Here is a 15,002-nt window from a genome sequence, read left to right on the forward strand (position 1 = left end):
AAATGTATTATCATCGTTAATGGTCTAAATCAGGGTGTCTACATAAGCTATAAGGGGGCCTCGGTGGGGGGGGGAGATAATTTGGGGGTGCATGGTAAGTAGTAGAGTAACATAGCACAAATACATGAGAAGTGACGTCACCGGTGAGGAGGAGGAGGATGGGGGACTATAAAAAGAAGAGAAAGACAAAGATCTTGTGAGAGACAAGATAACGTTTGAGATCTCGTGAAAGATGTGAAGAGCGTTCTAGATTACATGTTTGATGTCACCTCTGAAGAAATGAGGAAATGTCGTTGACAAAAAGAACAAGCGAGTTGGAGTCATTTCCTATTCTTTGTCTTGGTCTCCTTTGTGACTGAGACTGCACATAACGTGTGTTGATCCGCGATCAACATTAGAGTAGTGTTGAATATAAATGCATATGACAATACCTGAGCTATGAAGACATATTTGCTGCAAGGCTAAAAATTAAAACATGAACCAATAACTATTCTGTTGCACATGTATATTCTTAATGCCGTCATTCGACCGCCACCTGGCAAATTCCATTTCTTTAACTTTCACACTTTTGCACCGATTTTCCCCGGCTAAAACCCAAATATAATGTTTCACATGGGTTCAAATACCCTATATATTAAGTTTCATATCTATAGACCTAAAACTGCCAGGAGTTTGGTAGGCAAATATTTTTAAACACATATATACGCATGCATAAATATATATAGAAAGAGGTTTATGGAAATATTATGCAAGTATAAATCATGTAGAATATCTGCATGAATATAATTACACGTAATAATTAACTAAAGATGATCATCCCATAAGAACTAATAGGGAATTAATTAAAATGAATGTTTAAAAGAATATGCAAATCAGCTAGATCTTCTGCAGATGAATGCAATTCCATGACCCATATATAACAAAGTTGTATTTTCTTTTTAAATAAATAATAAAAGGCTTGCTTTTTTTTCTGTTGTTCTTGGCCTTCAGGTCAAAACCGTCTTCCCCACTCAGAAGTCACTTTCCGTCCTTTCTTCCTCTACACAATATTTTTTCTCCCAAAGTCTTATAGAAAATAGCCCAATCCCAACTAGAGAGGTTCCTGCTTGTTTTCGGTCCCCCGGAAAACAGTGGGCGATCTCCCATTTTGATTAAGATCGGGAGGGACCATACTAACATACACTACTAGACATTCTGTTTTGTTTAATTTTCTAGTTCCCCTACCCACCTACCCACGAACTTTTTTTTTTTTTTGTACATATTTACAAACCAAATTTAAAGACTTTTTCTTAATGAATTTAACTCTCTTTAACACACACAAAAAAAAAAAAATGTGCACAAACACACACCCACAAAAAAATCACAAATGTATATAATTTTATTAAAACGCTGGGAAATGATTCAGTAGGTTTAACTGCATAGAGTGAATGTGGTATTGTGGTAAATGTTGCCAGTCAAGAGTAATCTTCCAAAGTTTCAAAGTTACAAAGACCCTGCATCCTCACCATCTCCAAACGTCTTGTAGGGCCTTGTGCCTAAGTTTGTTTTGTTTGTGAAATTTTTACTTTTAATTGATAAAAATTGATTGTACTGAAATAAACTATATAAACAAGATCTGTTCCAATGTTACTCTTAAGATAATTTGTCTCGGTCAATGGAGGGGAAACCTTCTATACTGAGACAATTATTATTTTTGGTCCCAACCAGAATGCCCTTTTGTCTTTTTTCGGGGAACTGGTTTAACCCCCCCCCCCCCCGCCACCATTAAAAACGACCTTGTGTCACATTTTACTTTCTATGCAAATAAATATTAATAGAAAAAAGGGTTTTTAATATGAATATCATAAACAACAACAACAAAATTGTAGATTATATTATATTATATAATTATATGAATATCATACACAACAACAAAAACAACAAAAAATTGTAGATTATATTATATAATTATATCATATAACACTTAGGACATTTAATTAGATTTTTGTTATATAATACTTTCAATTACTGACTTGTCATTTAGAACGTTTTGTCAGTCGTCTTTTTTCTTTTTTTTTCTTTTTTTTCATTTTTTTTATTGGTTGTTTTCATTTCTCTTTTTTTTTTTTTTTTTTTTTTTTTTTGCATTCAAAAGATGTGTATTTGATATCTCCAAATTTTTTTTAACCAAACTTTTTTCCTCGTGGTGGAAAAAAAATGGTTTTAAACGGTTCTGCTGTTCAAATATTATTGCTGCTACCTGGAAGACAAAACGCTTTTCTTTTCTTTTTAATTTTTCGCCTTCAGCTTGTTTTGTTTTTTCTCATATTTCCTTCTTGCCGAACTCGTATCTGTCATCAAAAACAAAATCAACACCAAAACAAACCAAATTCATCTTTTTAATCTCTCATAGATAAATCTGAATGTCAGCTTCTTGGTTTTCATCCATTGGGTAAGTTTGTCTTCTTCAATTGTCTGGCATGTTGTTCCATCTTTTAACATTCGAAATGCTGAAAGCTAGGAATGCTTCTGAACAAAACAATAAAAAAATTAAAGAGATTTTTTTTTTATGTTTTCAAATCCTGCTCCTCTTTCTCTTCCCCATTCTACAAATTTTTATCCCTTTTTTTTTTCTTTCACACATTTCTTTTTGTTTTTTTTTTTAAGATTTTTGCACTCCACCCCTTTTTAAAATACTTTTATTTCTAAATATTTTTTAATTCTTTTTTCTTTTTCAAATCCTTTCTTTTTTTTCAATTGATTTTTTTTCGAATCCTTTTTTTTAATTACTTTTTTTTAAATACGTTTTTTTTTTCATCATTTTTTTTCGTATCTCTTTTTAATCCTTTTTTTCAAATCCTTTTTTTTTTTCAAATCCTTTTTTTTCAAATCCTTTTTTTTTTTTTAAACTTTTTTTTTTCAAATCCTTTTTTTTTTTTCAAATCCTTTTTTTTTTTTTTTTTTTCAAATCCTTTTTTTTTTCAAATCCTTTTTTTTTTTCAAATCCTTTTTTTTTTTTCAAATCCTTTTTTTTTTCAAATCCTTTTTTTTTCAAATTCTTTTTTTTTCAAATCCTTTTTTTTTCAAATCCTTTTTTTTTCAAATCCTTTTTTTTTTCAAATCCTTTTTTTTTCAAATCCTTTTTTTTTTCAAATCCTTTTTTTTTCAAATCCTTTTTTTTTCAAATCCTTTTTTTTTTCAAATCCTTTTTTTTTCAAATCCTTTTTTTTTTCAAATCCTTTTTTTTTTCAAATCCTTTTTTTTTTCAAATCCTTTTTTTTTTCAAATTCTTTTTTTTTCAAATCCTTTTTTTTTCAAATTCTTTTTTTTTCAAATTCTTTTTTTTTCAAATCCTTTTTTTTTCAAATCCTTTTTTTTTTCAAATCCTTTTTTTTTTCAAATCCTTTTTTTTTTCAAATCCTTTTTTTTTCAAATCCTTTTTTTTTCAAATCCTTTTTTTTTTTCAAATCCTTTTTTTTTTCAAATCCTTTTTTTTTTCAAATCCTTTTTTTTTTCAAATCCTTTTTTTTACACATTTTTTTACAAATCTTTTTTTTGCAAATCTTTTTTACAAATTTTTTTTCAAATCTTTTTTTTTTTACAAATCTTTTTTTTTTACAAATCTTTTTTTTTTTACAAATCTTTTTTTTTTTACAAATCTTTTTTTTTTTACAAATCTTTTTTTTTTTACAAATCTTTTTTTTTTTACAAATCTTTTTTTTTTCACAAATCTTTTTTTTTTTTACAATTTTTTTTAATTTTATTTTTTTTTACAAATCTTTTTTTTTTTCAAATCCTATTTGTTTTTTTTAAATGTCTTTTAGTTTTTAAGTATTTTTTTATCCCTATATTTTTTTACATTCATTTTTTTACTGCACTTTTTCCATATTTTTCTTTCTCTAGAGTTTACTTTCTCTTTTACCCTTTTTTAATTCCTATCTAAAACCTTATTACTTCCCCTTTTGTTTCCTCTTTTCCCCCCTGATGTAATCCCTGTTTTCTGTAAGTTCCTTTCTCTACAGTCTCATTTTTTTGTAGTTGATCTTTATTCCAATTTTGTCTTAATAATTCATTTTCCTAAATTTTTTCAATCCAATAAGTCACATTTTTTATATATCCTCTTTTTCTGCCCAACTTTTCTTTTTTGTCCCTATTTTTCTATGGTCTTTTTTTTTTTCATTTTTCTCCCTATCCATTCTTTTTCTGGAACCCCAATTTTTCATTTTTTGCCCCCCCCCCCAATATGCTATCCCTTATTTCTTTTTATATAGCATCTTTTTTTTTTTTTTTTTTTTCATATTTCTTTTCATCTTTTAAATTGTTCCCATCTTTTTCATAATCAGCCGCTTTTTACATTTCGACGACATTCATAAAATGACTAGAAAAGGCGAATTTGAAACAACTTGTAACCAAATGACCATTTTAATTGCTTTAATCTACAGAACTGAACATTACAACCTAACCTTCAATTTCCATCACTACTAATACTGCTTTTGCTCATTTTGCCGCGAATCACTTAGAGAGTGAGAATCACCTTCAAAACTCAAAGAATACTTCTCTTAAGCATTTACTTGATGCATCAACTTTCAAATATTTTCTCCGGGTTTGGAGTATGACATTAATCAACATCTGATGATGAATCTCTAATTTGTGAATTTTTTTTCTTTTTTAGCAGGAGGAGGAGGGGGGGGTATAGATTCACCCCTTAACTGCTATTGTAAGGAAATTTATTGCTTCTCAGTAACTGGAAACAGTCTCATCTATAGCAAGATGTGTACTCATATGCAACCCCCCCCCCCCCCAGGGAATTTTTTTTTTTTTTTAATTTGTGCCTACTCTGTTCGCCATGATCTCTTTTGCTCCAATTATCCTTAGAATGATGTAAAACTGTGTCAGGTGGGGAAGCTCCAATTTGGGAGCTTTTTAGGGTGTAGAGTCATCTCTCAGTTGGAATTACTCTCAGATCCACTCTGACCCTGTGTCAAGGTTCTATGTATAGGTTAAATGAAATCTGTTAGGTTTGTGTAAAAATAATGTTTATTGACGTTCAACTATATATATATATATATATATATATATATATAGTAATTTATAAAATAATAATTTATAAAATATATATGGCGATTAAGCTACACTGAATATTCTGCGTTTCATCCAACTATAGGATTCGTCAGGCTTATATACATACATTATTTTTGCACCAACCTATTATCATCTGAACTAATTATTTATAAAATATCTCTACAAACTATTCTCTCCTAGTTACAAATAGAATGTTTAGAGTATGACATAAAACTTTTGGTTAGGAGCAAAGTGTTGTATCTGTTCTGATACTACACTTAACCTTTTTTTGTCTTTCATGAGTTAAGAAGTAATCTTTCCAGATTAAATATCATTCAAGACGACACCTTTTACTGATGAGATAATCACAAAAGTGCCCCTGTATATTGAATGAGGGCAAAAAGATGAGGTAGTACTAGAGGGAGGGGGGTACCACTTAGGTCTAAGCTGAACCATACTTGATGCTGCAACAGCGCTTCCTAGGTTGTCAGATAAATATTCGACCAGCTTAGTATGAAATATGGCCGCAGGGCATCTGTTTAATTATTCTGTCTAAAAAATCATAAAAACAATTTCGACATATAAAAAAAAAAGTGAGTTTATGAATTGTATTCTCTCCATTCTTAAATAATATTTCAAAGCAACAATGACATTAACTTAGAGAATTAATATAACGCTTTGACAATATTTCTCGGATAACATAAGTATAATCAAATTCACATTAATCAACATGAGAGCTACAAATATTTGATAGGAAAAAAAAATTCTTGCTTGAATGAAGCTGTATTTATATAACAAGTTATCGACTCGTGGACTAGCAGCCAATCAGAACCCAGAGAATAGACTTGCCCGTCTAGACATAATGGAACATCCCAACCTCCTTATAAAGCAACTTTCTCGGCTTTTGTCTCGATTTATCAAGTTCCAGCTCAACTGATTAGACAGCTGAACACTAACTACATGTATCAAGATTGTTCTTGTCGAGGTTGTTATGTTCACAACGTTTCGGCCATTGCACTCTCCGGTCTTCTTCATGTGCAATTTTGTCTCCAGAAATTAAGGAAAAAAAAAAAAAATGAATCCTTTATTTAATCCAATATGATTCTGGATTCAGTGACTTTTTTCATATATGGATAAAGGTGTTGGTTAGAGTGGGTTCTATTTTGAGGTGGTAAGTTCACTCCCCAGTGAAAATGTTAAGCTAGTCCATTTTGTAACCCAGTTCCCCTATTTTTTAGCATGAAACCGAATGACAGTCTACTTAGCAGCTCACCATTTTTTTTTTTTTTTTTTTTTTTTTGTTATACAAATAAAAACTACCAGTCATATCTGGCAGCTATTAATCTTGCTCAAAATATTCTTTTTAAATCTATAACTTACATTATATATCTTTAATATATCAATCTGTTGTAATTTTAAAAACTATATTACCATTTAAATTACCTCCCTTGAAAATAAATGAAAGATAATATTTTATAGATTTTGGTAATTGATCTTTTTTTTTATTAAATCATTTGTATTATTAAATAAATTTATTGCATATATAGAGAAAAATAAGACAATAACATTATAAAGGAATAATACTATACATTATTTTATTATAAAATGTTTATGAAAATAGTTAAGCAAATGAGGCATCCAAATATCTGTGTTTGAGTCTTTGTTTTTTTACTATATATATATATATATATATATATATATAATTTCAAAAGCTTGTTTTATTATTGATTTAAATAATGGCGAACCAGTTTGATGGTGATAAATAAATTAAAAAAATTCTGGAATTCATATTTTTTTAAAAGCCTCAAAACATTTGAAACTAAAAGAATTCAATTTTGTTATTGTTTAATGATACCTAAAAAAAAAAAAAATTCTGGCATTTATTCATATTTTTTTAAAAAACCTCAAAACATTTGAAACTAAAAGAATTCAATTTTGTTATTGTTTTATGATACCTAAAAAAAAAAAAAATTAAATTCTAATAAATTCTCTAAGCTGATTTTAACCCTTCAAGTGCTAAAGTTGCTATATCAGATCATGTAAACGCCTTAAGAACATAACTACTCAACATCAAAAAGCCATATAGTATTGTCGTTACCTACCTGCATATCTTATGCTGTAGATAGGTACTAATATAACTGCTTAACTAATAAATGCTTCAATTTCTTGGCTCCTTTTGAAATTTGAACCTATGATTTTTAAATGCTAAACGTGAAACCTAATACAAAAACATAATCTCTTGGGAAGCTTTTAAAACTGAAAATGTAAATAAAAAAAATAGGTTGTTCGAATTGTATGCATAAAAATGATCCTTAGTTTTATGAGAATCTGCTATTATTATTGTACGGCACAATCACGTTGACACACCGGTTCTCACCAGATCATTAAAGTTAAGCAACGTTGAGCCTGACCAGTACCAGATGGGTCACCATTTGGGAAGGCTAGGCGCTGTATGTACCTTCTGGGAAGGTTGGGCGTGGGGCAAGCACCCTCACCCTGTAAAAAGAACTCCTCGCTACAAAAACATCTACAAAAGTTGTAGATGGACTATTATTATTATTATTATTATTATTTATTATTATTATTATTATTATTATCTTATTTTCACAACATTTCGGCAGATGTAAACACCGACCTTCTTCAATTGTCAAAACATAGGAATCATCACGGAATTATGAATGCTAGCCTTCACTTAATAAACAGAAGTAACATAATTATTAACTTACTAACAATGCTGCTAAGACTAAGCTTCTTTCTTTTAATGATTACAAGAAATCTTCTCAACCACTGATAGCCATAGCTAATGATACTCTTCTTGAAAGCTTCAAACTTCTCGGCTTAACATTTACAGGGAACATGAATTGGAACAAATTTATCAAGGGCATTGCCAAGGCTGCTGCAAAGAAAGTGGACTCTCTCTCTACTATTCTATAAAGTTACTTATGCCTGAGAGTATCCTGTACCTCTACAAGGCCACCATTCGCCAATGCATGGAGTATTGTTGCAACATTTGGGCTGGTGCATCTGCTACTAGTCCTCACTCCTAGACGAGGTTTAAAAAAAAAATGGCTAACCTATGAAGCCCCACATTGTCAACCAAACCCAAACCTCTAAATGTTGCATCTTTATGCATATTTTACAAGTATTTTAAGAGAATGTACTCCAATGAACTCAAGGCACTTATACCCCTTCGACATAAATACTCCGGACTAACTATCCTACCCCTACACTGTAGAGATCCCTAGATGTCGGAAAACCTTCTACTCGGATAAGTATCTTTCCTAGAACTACTAGACTTTATAATTCCCTCTCGGGTTTCTGCTTTGTCAACCATACTGGCATCCAGAAGTTCAAGTGTAATGTGAACAGACGTCTTGTTACTAAACTCCCTACATAGCATACCTGCAAATTTTGTCCAAAATATGAGTAGTAGTAGTAGTAGTCCTTTACACCCAAGTGGCAGTGTGCCTTGTTTGGGGTAAAAAGGTAAATAAAAATTAAAAAAAAAATAAGATAAAAATAAACTTGCACTCATTTCATCAGCATAACCAGGTAGAAGTTTTAAGTAATTTTTAATTGTATTCTTAGTAACGCCCACACTAAGAATTGAACCTTCAACCTTTAAAAGACTGTCACTTAGAACTGAATGATAATTAGCACTTACATCTGTGGTGCCAGATATCTGCAAAAACTTGTGACACAACTGATTAAATGCGAAGTAATAATCAGCTTTAAGTAAAAAGTGACAGTCTTCTAGAGGTTGAAGGTTCAATCCTCAGTGGACTGATACTAAGAATACAGTTATAAAATAATTAAGACAATTACCCGGTTATGGCTGATGGAATGAGAACAAGCTACTCTGTGGGTTTGATAAAGGGTTCCATTTAAAATCCTGTACAGATTTCTGAGTTCGATAGGACATATCTGAAGAAGATTGGAGGTTACAGCAGTCGAAACATTGTGAAAATAACTAAGAGGAGGATAATAGAAATGATATAAAGGATTATCCATATTTTATTACATAAATTACATAATGTATTTATTACTTAAATTACATAATGTATTTATTACTTAAATTACATAATATATCTATTATTTAAATTACATAATGCATTTATTATTATTTAAATTACATAATGCATTTATTATTATTTAAATTACATACTGCATTTATTATTTAAATTACATAATGTATTTATTATTTAAATTACATAATGTATTTATTACTTAAATTACATAATGTATTTATTATTTAACTTACATAATGTATTTATTACTTAAATTACATAATACATTTATTGCTTAAATTACATAATGTATTTATTATTTAGATTACATAATGTATTTATTACTTAAATTACATACTGTATTTATTATTTAGATTACATAATACATTTATTACATAAATTACATAATACATTTATTACTTAAATTACATAATACATTTATTACTTTAATTACATACTGTATTTATTATTTAGATTACATAATACATTTATTACATAAAGTACATAATGTATTTATTACGTAAATTACATAATACATTTATTACTTAAATTACATAATACATTTATTACGTAAATTACATAATACATTTATTACGTAAATTACATAATACATTTATTACTTAAATTACATAATACATTTATTACTTAAATTACATAATACATTTATTACTTAAATTACATATTACATTTATTACTTAAATTACATAATACATGTATTACATAAATTACATACTGTATTTATTACATAAATTACATACTGTATTTATTACTTAAATTACATAATGTATTTATTATTTAAATAACACAATACATTTATCACGTAAATTACATAATGTATTTATTATTTAAATTACATAATACACTTATTGCTTGAATTACATAATTCATTTATTACTTAGATTACATAATACATTTATTACTTAAATTACATAATACATTTATTACTTAAATTACATTATGCATTTATTACATAAATTGCATAATGCATTTATCACATAATATTCCTGTCTATTTTTTTATAACCATACATTTTAACGATATGTGTGCGTCCTAATTCATATGTCAGACGTAGCCTTTGAACATTGAACGGCATGCGCAAAGCTGTTGCTCGTAACAAGAGCCGTTTAATTATCAAACGTTTTTTTCTTTTAATTGTATTGAGCAGATAATTGGGCCTCACATCAGTGAGGGGTGTCGATACACAAACAAATCGTAGAGAGGAATACCCCGAAACGGTGTGTATTCTCTCCTGATGACCCAATATTATCTATAAGACGAAATACACCCCAAACATGACTATATAAAGTTTTAAAAGATATGCTATGAAATACCCTTCTCAAAAAGCACCATCCTATAAAACTTAGACGAGGAAAGCTCTAGAAAGGCGCTTTATCTCTCTCTTGACATTAACTTTATCCGAAAAGAAAACAGCTAATAAACATCAGTATATACAAGCCTATAAGGTAAGCTGTTTCTCTCAAATACAACATCTTCTGTTGTTCGCTTGCTCATAGCGAGTTTCTACTACTGTTTCGATAGTAATTTTTATTCTCTAACACAGACATTTATTTATATAGAATATGTCTATCTGAACTTCAATCAATCTGATGTGTCTCAGCAACTCTGTGTGGATCATGTTGGCTCATTCATGGGATTGTAAAGTGGGAAAATGTGTCTTTCCGGCTTGTTGCTAAGATCCACACAAAAAGCAAATGGCTGCCTTCATCTGTCATATATATATATATATATATATCAGGGGAGATAATTCCACAAGCACTTCCTGTTGTCAGGAGTAGATAACTCTTTTACCTACATAGGGATGAACATGTTCTAAAATACTCTAAAAATAACTAAAAAAAAGGAGCAACTTCATGTTTCATCAAACATAAAATTGCAAACGAGAGATAATAATTAACTAATCCTTTTCTGTAAAATTGTGTCTATTTCGTGCATTGACGTAACTTTTCATAACTCATTTATTTTTTTTTTTCTTTTACTGTTAATTGAATATTTATTGAAATTAAAAATGTCGCAGAGTAAGATGAAACGAAATATTTAAAATTAAAGTAATTATGAAATTAAGTCCATCAGAATTAATTTTTTTTTTATTTATATACAAGATCCAAGAAATTTTTTTTTTAATTTCTATTGGGTCAATAGAAAGTCACGTAGGTTTCTCTGTAAGTCAACCATTTTATTATTTTATTTTATTTATTTATTTTTTTTTTTGAAGTTTTAAAAAATTAATTACATATTGGCCCTTGGAAATTTGAAGAAAATGTATAGGCATTTAAACTGTTGAATTTGAAAATCATTTTAGATTTTAAAAATATTTAGTAAATCCCCAGTTATTAAGATTGGAGTTTTTGGAGCTATTTGCATCCGATAATTTTATAGATTAAAAGCATTATCGTTGTGAAATGAGTTTTAGTGTCATAACAATTTGGTTCAATTCATAATTTAATGGCTAAACGATATTGTGATAATTAAATTTAATTTTTAAAATCCTATTTTTAAAAAAATTGGTCAAATAATTTTTTTTTTTTTTTTTTTTGAAACGTCAAAATAAAAGTAAAAGTTCTGTATAGGTCCACCAGTTGAAATAATAAAATGGTATTTCCTTTTTGCATAACAGTCAAAAGAATGATAAAAAAAAATCCACAAATGAATTTAATGGCTGAATTATCATGTCTGCCATTTTTTCTTTTATCTTTTATTATTATTATCCAAACTTTCTTTTGAACCCATCCTATATTCTCTTTCATTGCATTCTTCTATACTTGAACCTGCAACATGCCTATAAACCTCTGCCATGACCAAAGAGAATGCTGCCTTTCATTTTATGGCATGTCTTGACAGTCCAAGATTTGTCTTGAAGATTTTTTTTTTTTCTTGTATTTTTCATTTATTTATTTTTGTACTTTTCTGTACTCATTTGTAAGAATAATTTTTATTTTTTCCAGAGACAGACGGTTTCGTTGTTATCACAATGTTTCTCAGCTGTTTTATTCTTGGGCCTTCAGAGTAAAAAAAAAAAATGGTTTCATGTAGATTTTATTTTCATCTTAAAAAATAAATATTCTCCAATTTCGTGTAGCTATGAAGAGACATGTATCATGAAACACACGCAGCCTGCACCACCTACACAGAGATCTGCGGCAAAATCTATTCAAGAACAACGTAAACTCAAATCAAACAAGTGAAGAATGCATTGTCCCCCATGAGTGCACAGCGAATGAGGCATAAAAAAATGGCATTTTGTCCCCCCTTCCTTTAACTCCACAAGAATTTACAAGTCCACCCTGCTTGGGTCGGGGGACTAAAAAATATATTTACAATAATCATGAATTTACCTAGAATGATGTAATTAAAACAATTTGTTTAAAACATTTTCATTGAAATATAAACATTCGCAAATATATATATATATATATATATATATATATATATATATAAAGTGTGTGTGTGTATTGACAATTTTGAAGCAAAGATTTATTTGCAATGAATTTAACTAAAAATCATACAAATGTGTCGCTATAAAATCATTCACCAGAGTTGATCTACTATTAAGCAAAGAAAACAGAAAAAATCTGGGTCTTTGAACCACATTCATTAAAGTAGATTATCCTCATTCCACGGTACAGACTATTATTGTGACCTTCAGCTGGAATCCATGTGTAGTGTCATTAATATTATGAAAATATATTGCAATTAAGTTGCACAGAATCTACCGCATTTCATCCCTGTAAGGAATCGTCAGACTAAAATTATGTATTTAGTTAAATGTTTATAACTTACAATATTTGATAGTGTAGAGAATTTTTCCATTGTCATTTTGTCTTCAAACGTAATTGGGCAATTAAATTTTCTGAAACGTCCATAACTAGTGTAATTTGTAATAAAGTTTTGAAACTTGCTTTCATGGTTAAAAACTGATTTTTTTTTTTCTGAAACAAATGTATTAGTTTTATTTATATAGACAAATAATGGAAAACAAAGTTTATTACGCCGCCTGATGAAGAATTGTTGGTCCTGATCGACCACTTGTCTGAAACATTAGCATGTTCAGTGTAACGACTATGTAATATTTGTCTATATAAATAAAAATAATATATTTTGCTCTTTTTTTATTGAGCACTCTTAATAACCTCGTTTTTAATTCATGAGTTGCCCTCCTGAATACCTTATTTCAACTTACATATATATTTATTTAAACTATTGGAGATATTTTAACTAAGGTAATTGATAGAGTAAATGTGGTATTGTGGTGATAGCCAAATGGTGAAAGGATAAAAAGAACTGCTTATTGTTTCATTTTATTTCAAAGTTCTCAGAAATCAAGAAGTCCCATTTCCAGGGATTTTAACACTTGATCTCTATATGAGATGCATAGATATTTAAATGTTCCATTAAAGTTTTTCTTTACATCTCAAACACTGGGATAGATAGTAAAGAAGTTGAAAGCATAATTTTCCTCTCCCCAATTTACCATTTAAATATGTTATAATATGTCTTTCTTCAGGTCTCTTGGCCTTACTGGATTCCAGGACAAGAATTCATCTGGTCTGGTGGAGTATCCAGCTTTGTGCTGTTACTTGAGGTAACATCACTTAAAGATCAAAGTGTAGTATCTGTTCTTCAGATGCTGCACTTCTATTTCTTGTTCTCTTTCGGTGGAGGAGAAATCCTTCACGACTGAGACAATTTTTATTTTTGTACCTTTTCTCCACGTTAAAAAACGACCCTGGTGTCTAACTCTGTCCCGTGGGGAGGCATAGTAAATAGGAACATCACTTAAAGAAGATGCACGATTCCTCATAAAAGCCAGTGTTGGCTAGCCATACTGAGGAGATCTTATTTAGGCTGTAAATACAAAATGTGATTTTGAATATTAAGTCAGGGTTTACTTCTAGGGAAAAGTATCCTTATGCCAGGTTGTCTTGACAAACCCCTGTACAGAGAGACCTTAGACATTCGAGGATAGTGTCTGCTAGGCATTCAAGTTCCGAGAACTACCAGAGACTATCCTCAAACGTCTAATGGTCAGAATGTGTCCAGGTAAGTTTAGAACAGACAAAGAATAGTCAACCTTTATTTTAATCATAATACGGATGATAACTTTATTGTTCTTACATAGTTCTTGTATCTTACATCTTAAGAAACTATCTTGTAACTTTTCCCTCGTGTGAGTGGTGCGTGTGGGGTGGAGAGCAAATAAATAGGGTCTCAGGCTGCGGTTTTATTCTTCACATATCTACTCATTCAGCATCAAGCAAGCATATCCGGTGAACCAAGTGCAAGTGAAATACAAACGATTGCACTGAAAGGGACGGCTAGAATCCTGAAAAGATCTCTTGGTTGGACTCACTAAAATAGGGGTAAATGTCAGACATCTGGTTGGATGTCCCATCCCCTAGAAGAAAAAGTTTAAGAAAAATGAAAAAAAAAAGAGACATCAAGAAATTAAAGCTCCACGGGCTCCCTTGTGTAAACTATTGCTACAAGGGGATCAAAGGAACGGTGCCATTCAAATTTGCTGAGAGCATCTCTGCCTCCTTTTGGCTAAGAACAAAGTATCATATCTGTTCAGAAACTTGTACTTCAGATTTTATATCTTTGGTTAGTGATGAAGAAATCCTGCTAGACTGAGGCAATTTTTATTTCAGTTCCAATCTAGAGTGCCCTTTTTTAGGGGAGTTGGATTTTCCTCTCTACATTAAAAACTACCTTGTTTTAACTCTGCTCTCATGGGGATTCATGTTTCAATTAAGTAGGAAAACCGTTTGTTAGGAGTCTCGAACCCAACCTTTTATTATTATTACGAGGGTACCATGTTCGGACTCCAGCTAGGCTCTGGGACATAGTTGCTGATTCTCTGTTTTGAATGTTACTTTTCACTGCCTTCGTTCAGGATTGAACTCAGCACCTTTGGGTAACTGTAAACTTTGATACAAC

General features: G+C 29.8%; 1 protein-coding gene across 29 annotated transcripts in view; it reads left to right on the forward strand.

Annotated features, from left to right (window-relative positions):
- The window catches only part of LOC145261268 (phosphatase and actin regulator 2-like), an 858,751-nt gene that overhangs the window by 590,044 nt on the left and 253,705 nt on the right, over positions 1-15,002 (forward strand). For 18 of the 29 annotated variants that reach the window (XM_080119715.1, XM_080119712.1, XM_080119713.1 and 15 more), the window contains one exon: positions 2,393-2,431. The exons of the other annotated variants lie outside the window; for them this stretch is intronic. In XM_080119715.1, coding sequence (XP_079975841.1) covers positions 2,393-2,431 — 39 coding nt within the window. The remainder of the gene's footprint in view (positions 1-2,392; positions 2,432-15,002) is intronic. 29 annotated transcript variants of the gene reach the window in all.

This window comes from Euprymna scolopes, chromosome 37 (genome assembly GCF_053919585.1).
Source record: "Euprymna scolopes isolate OS-2025 chromosome 37, ASM5391958v1, whole genome shotgun sequence".
NCBI classification, from domain to species: Eukaryota; Metazoa; Mollusca; class Cephalopoda; order Sepiida; family Sepiolidae; genus Euprymna; species Euprymna scolopes.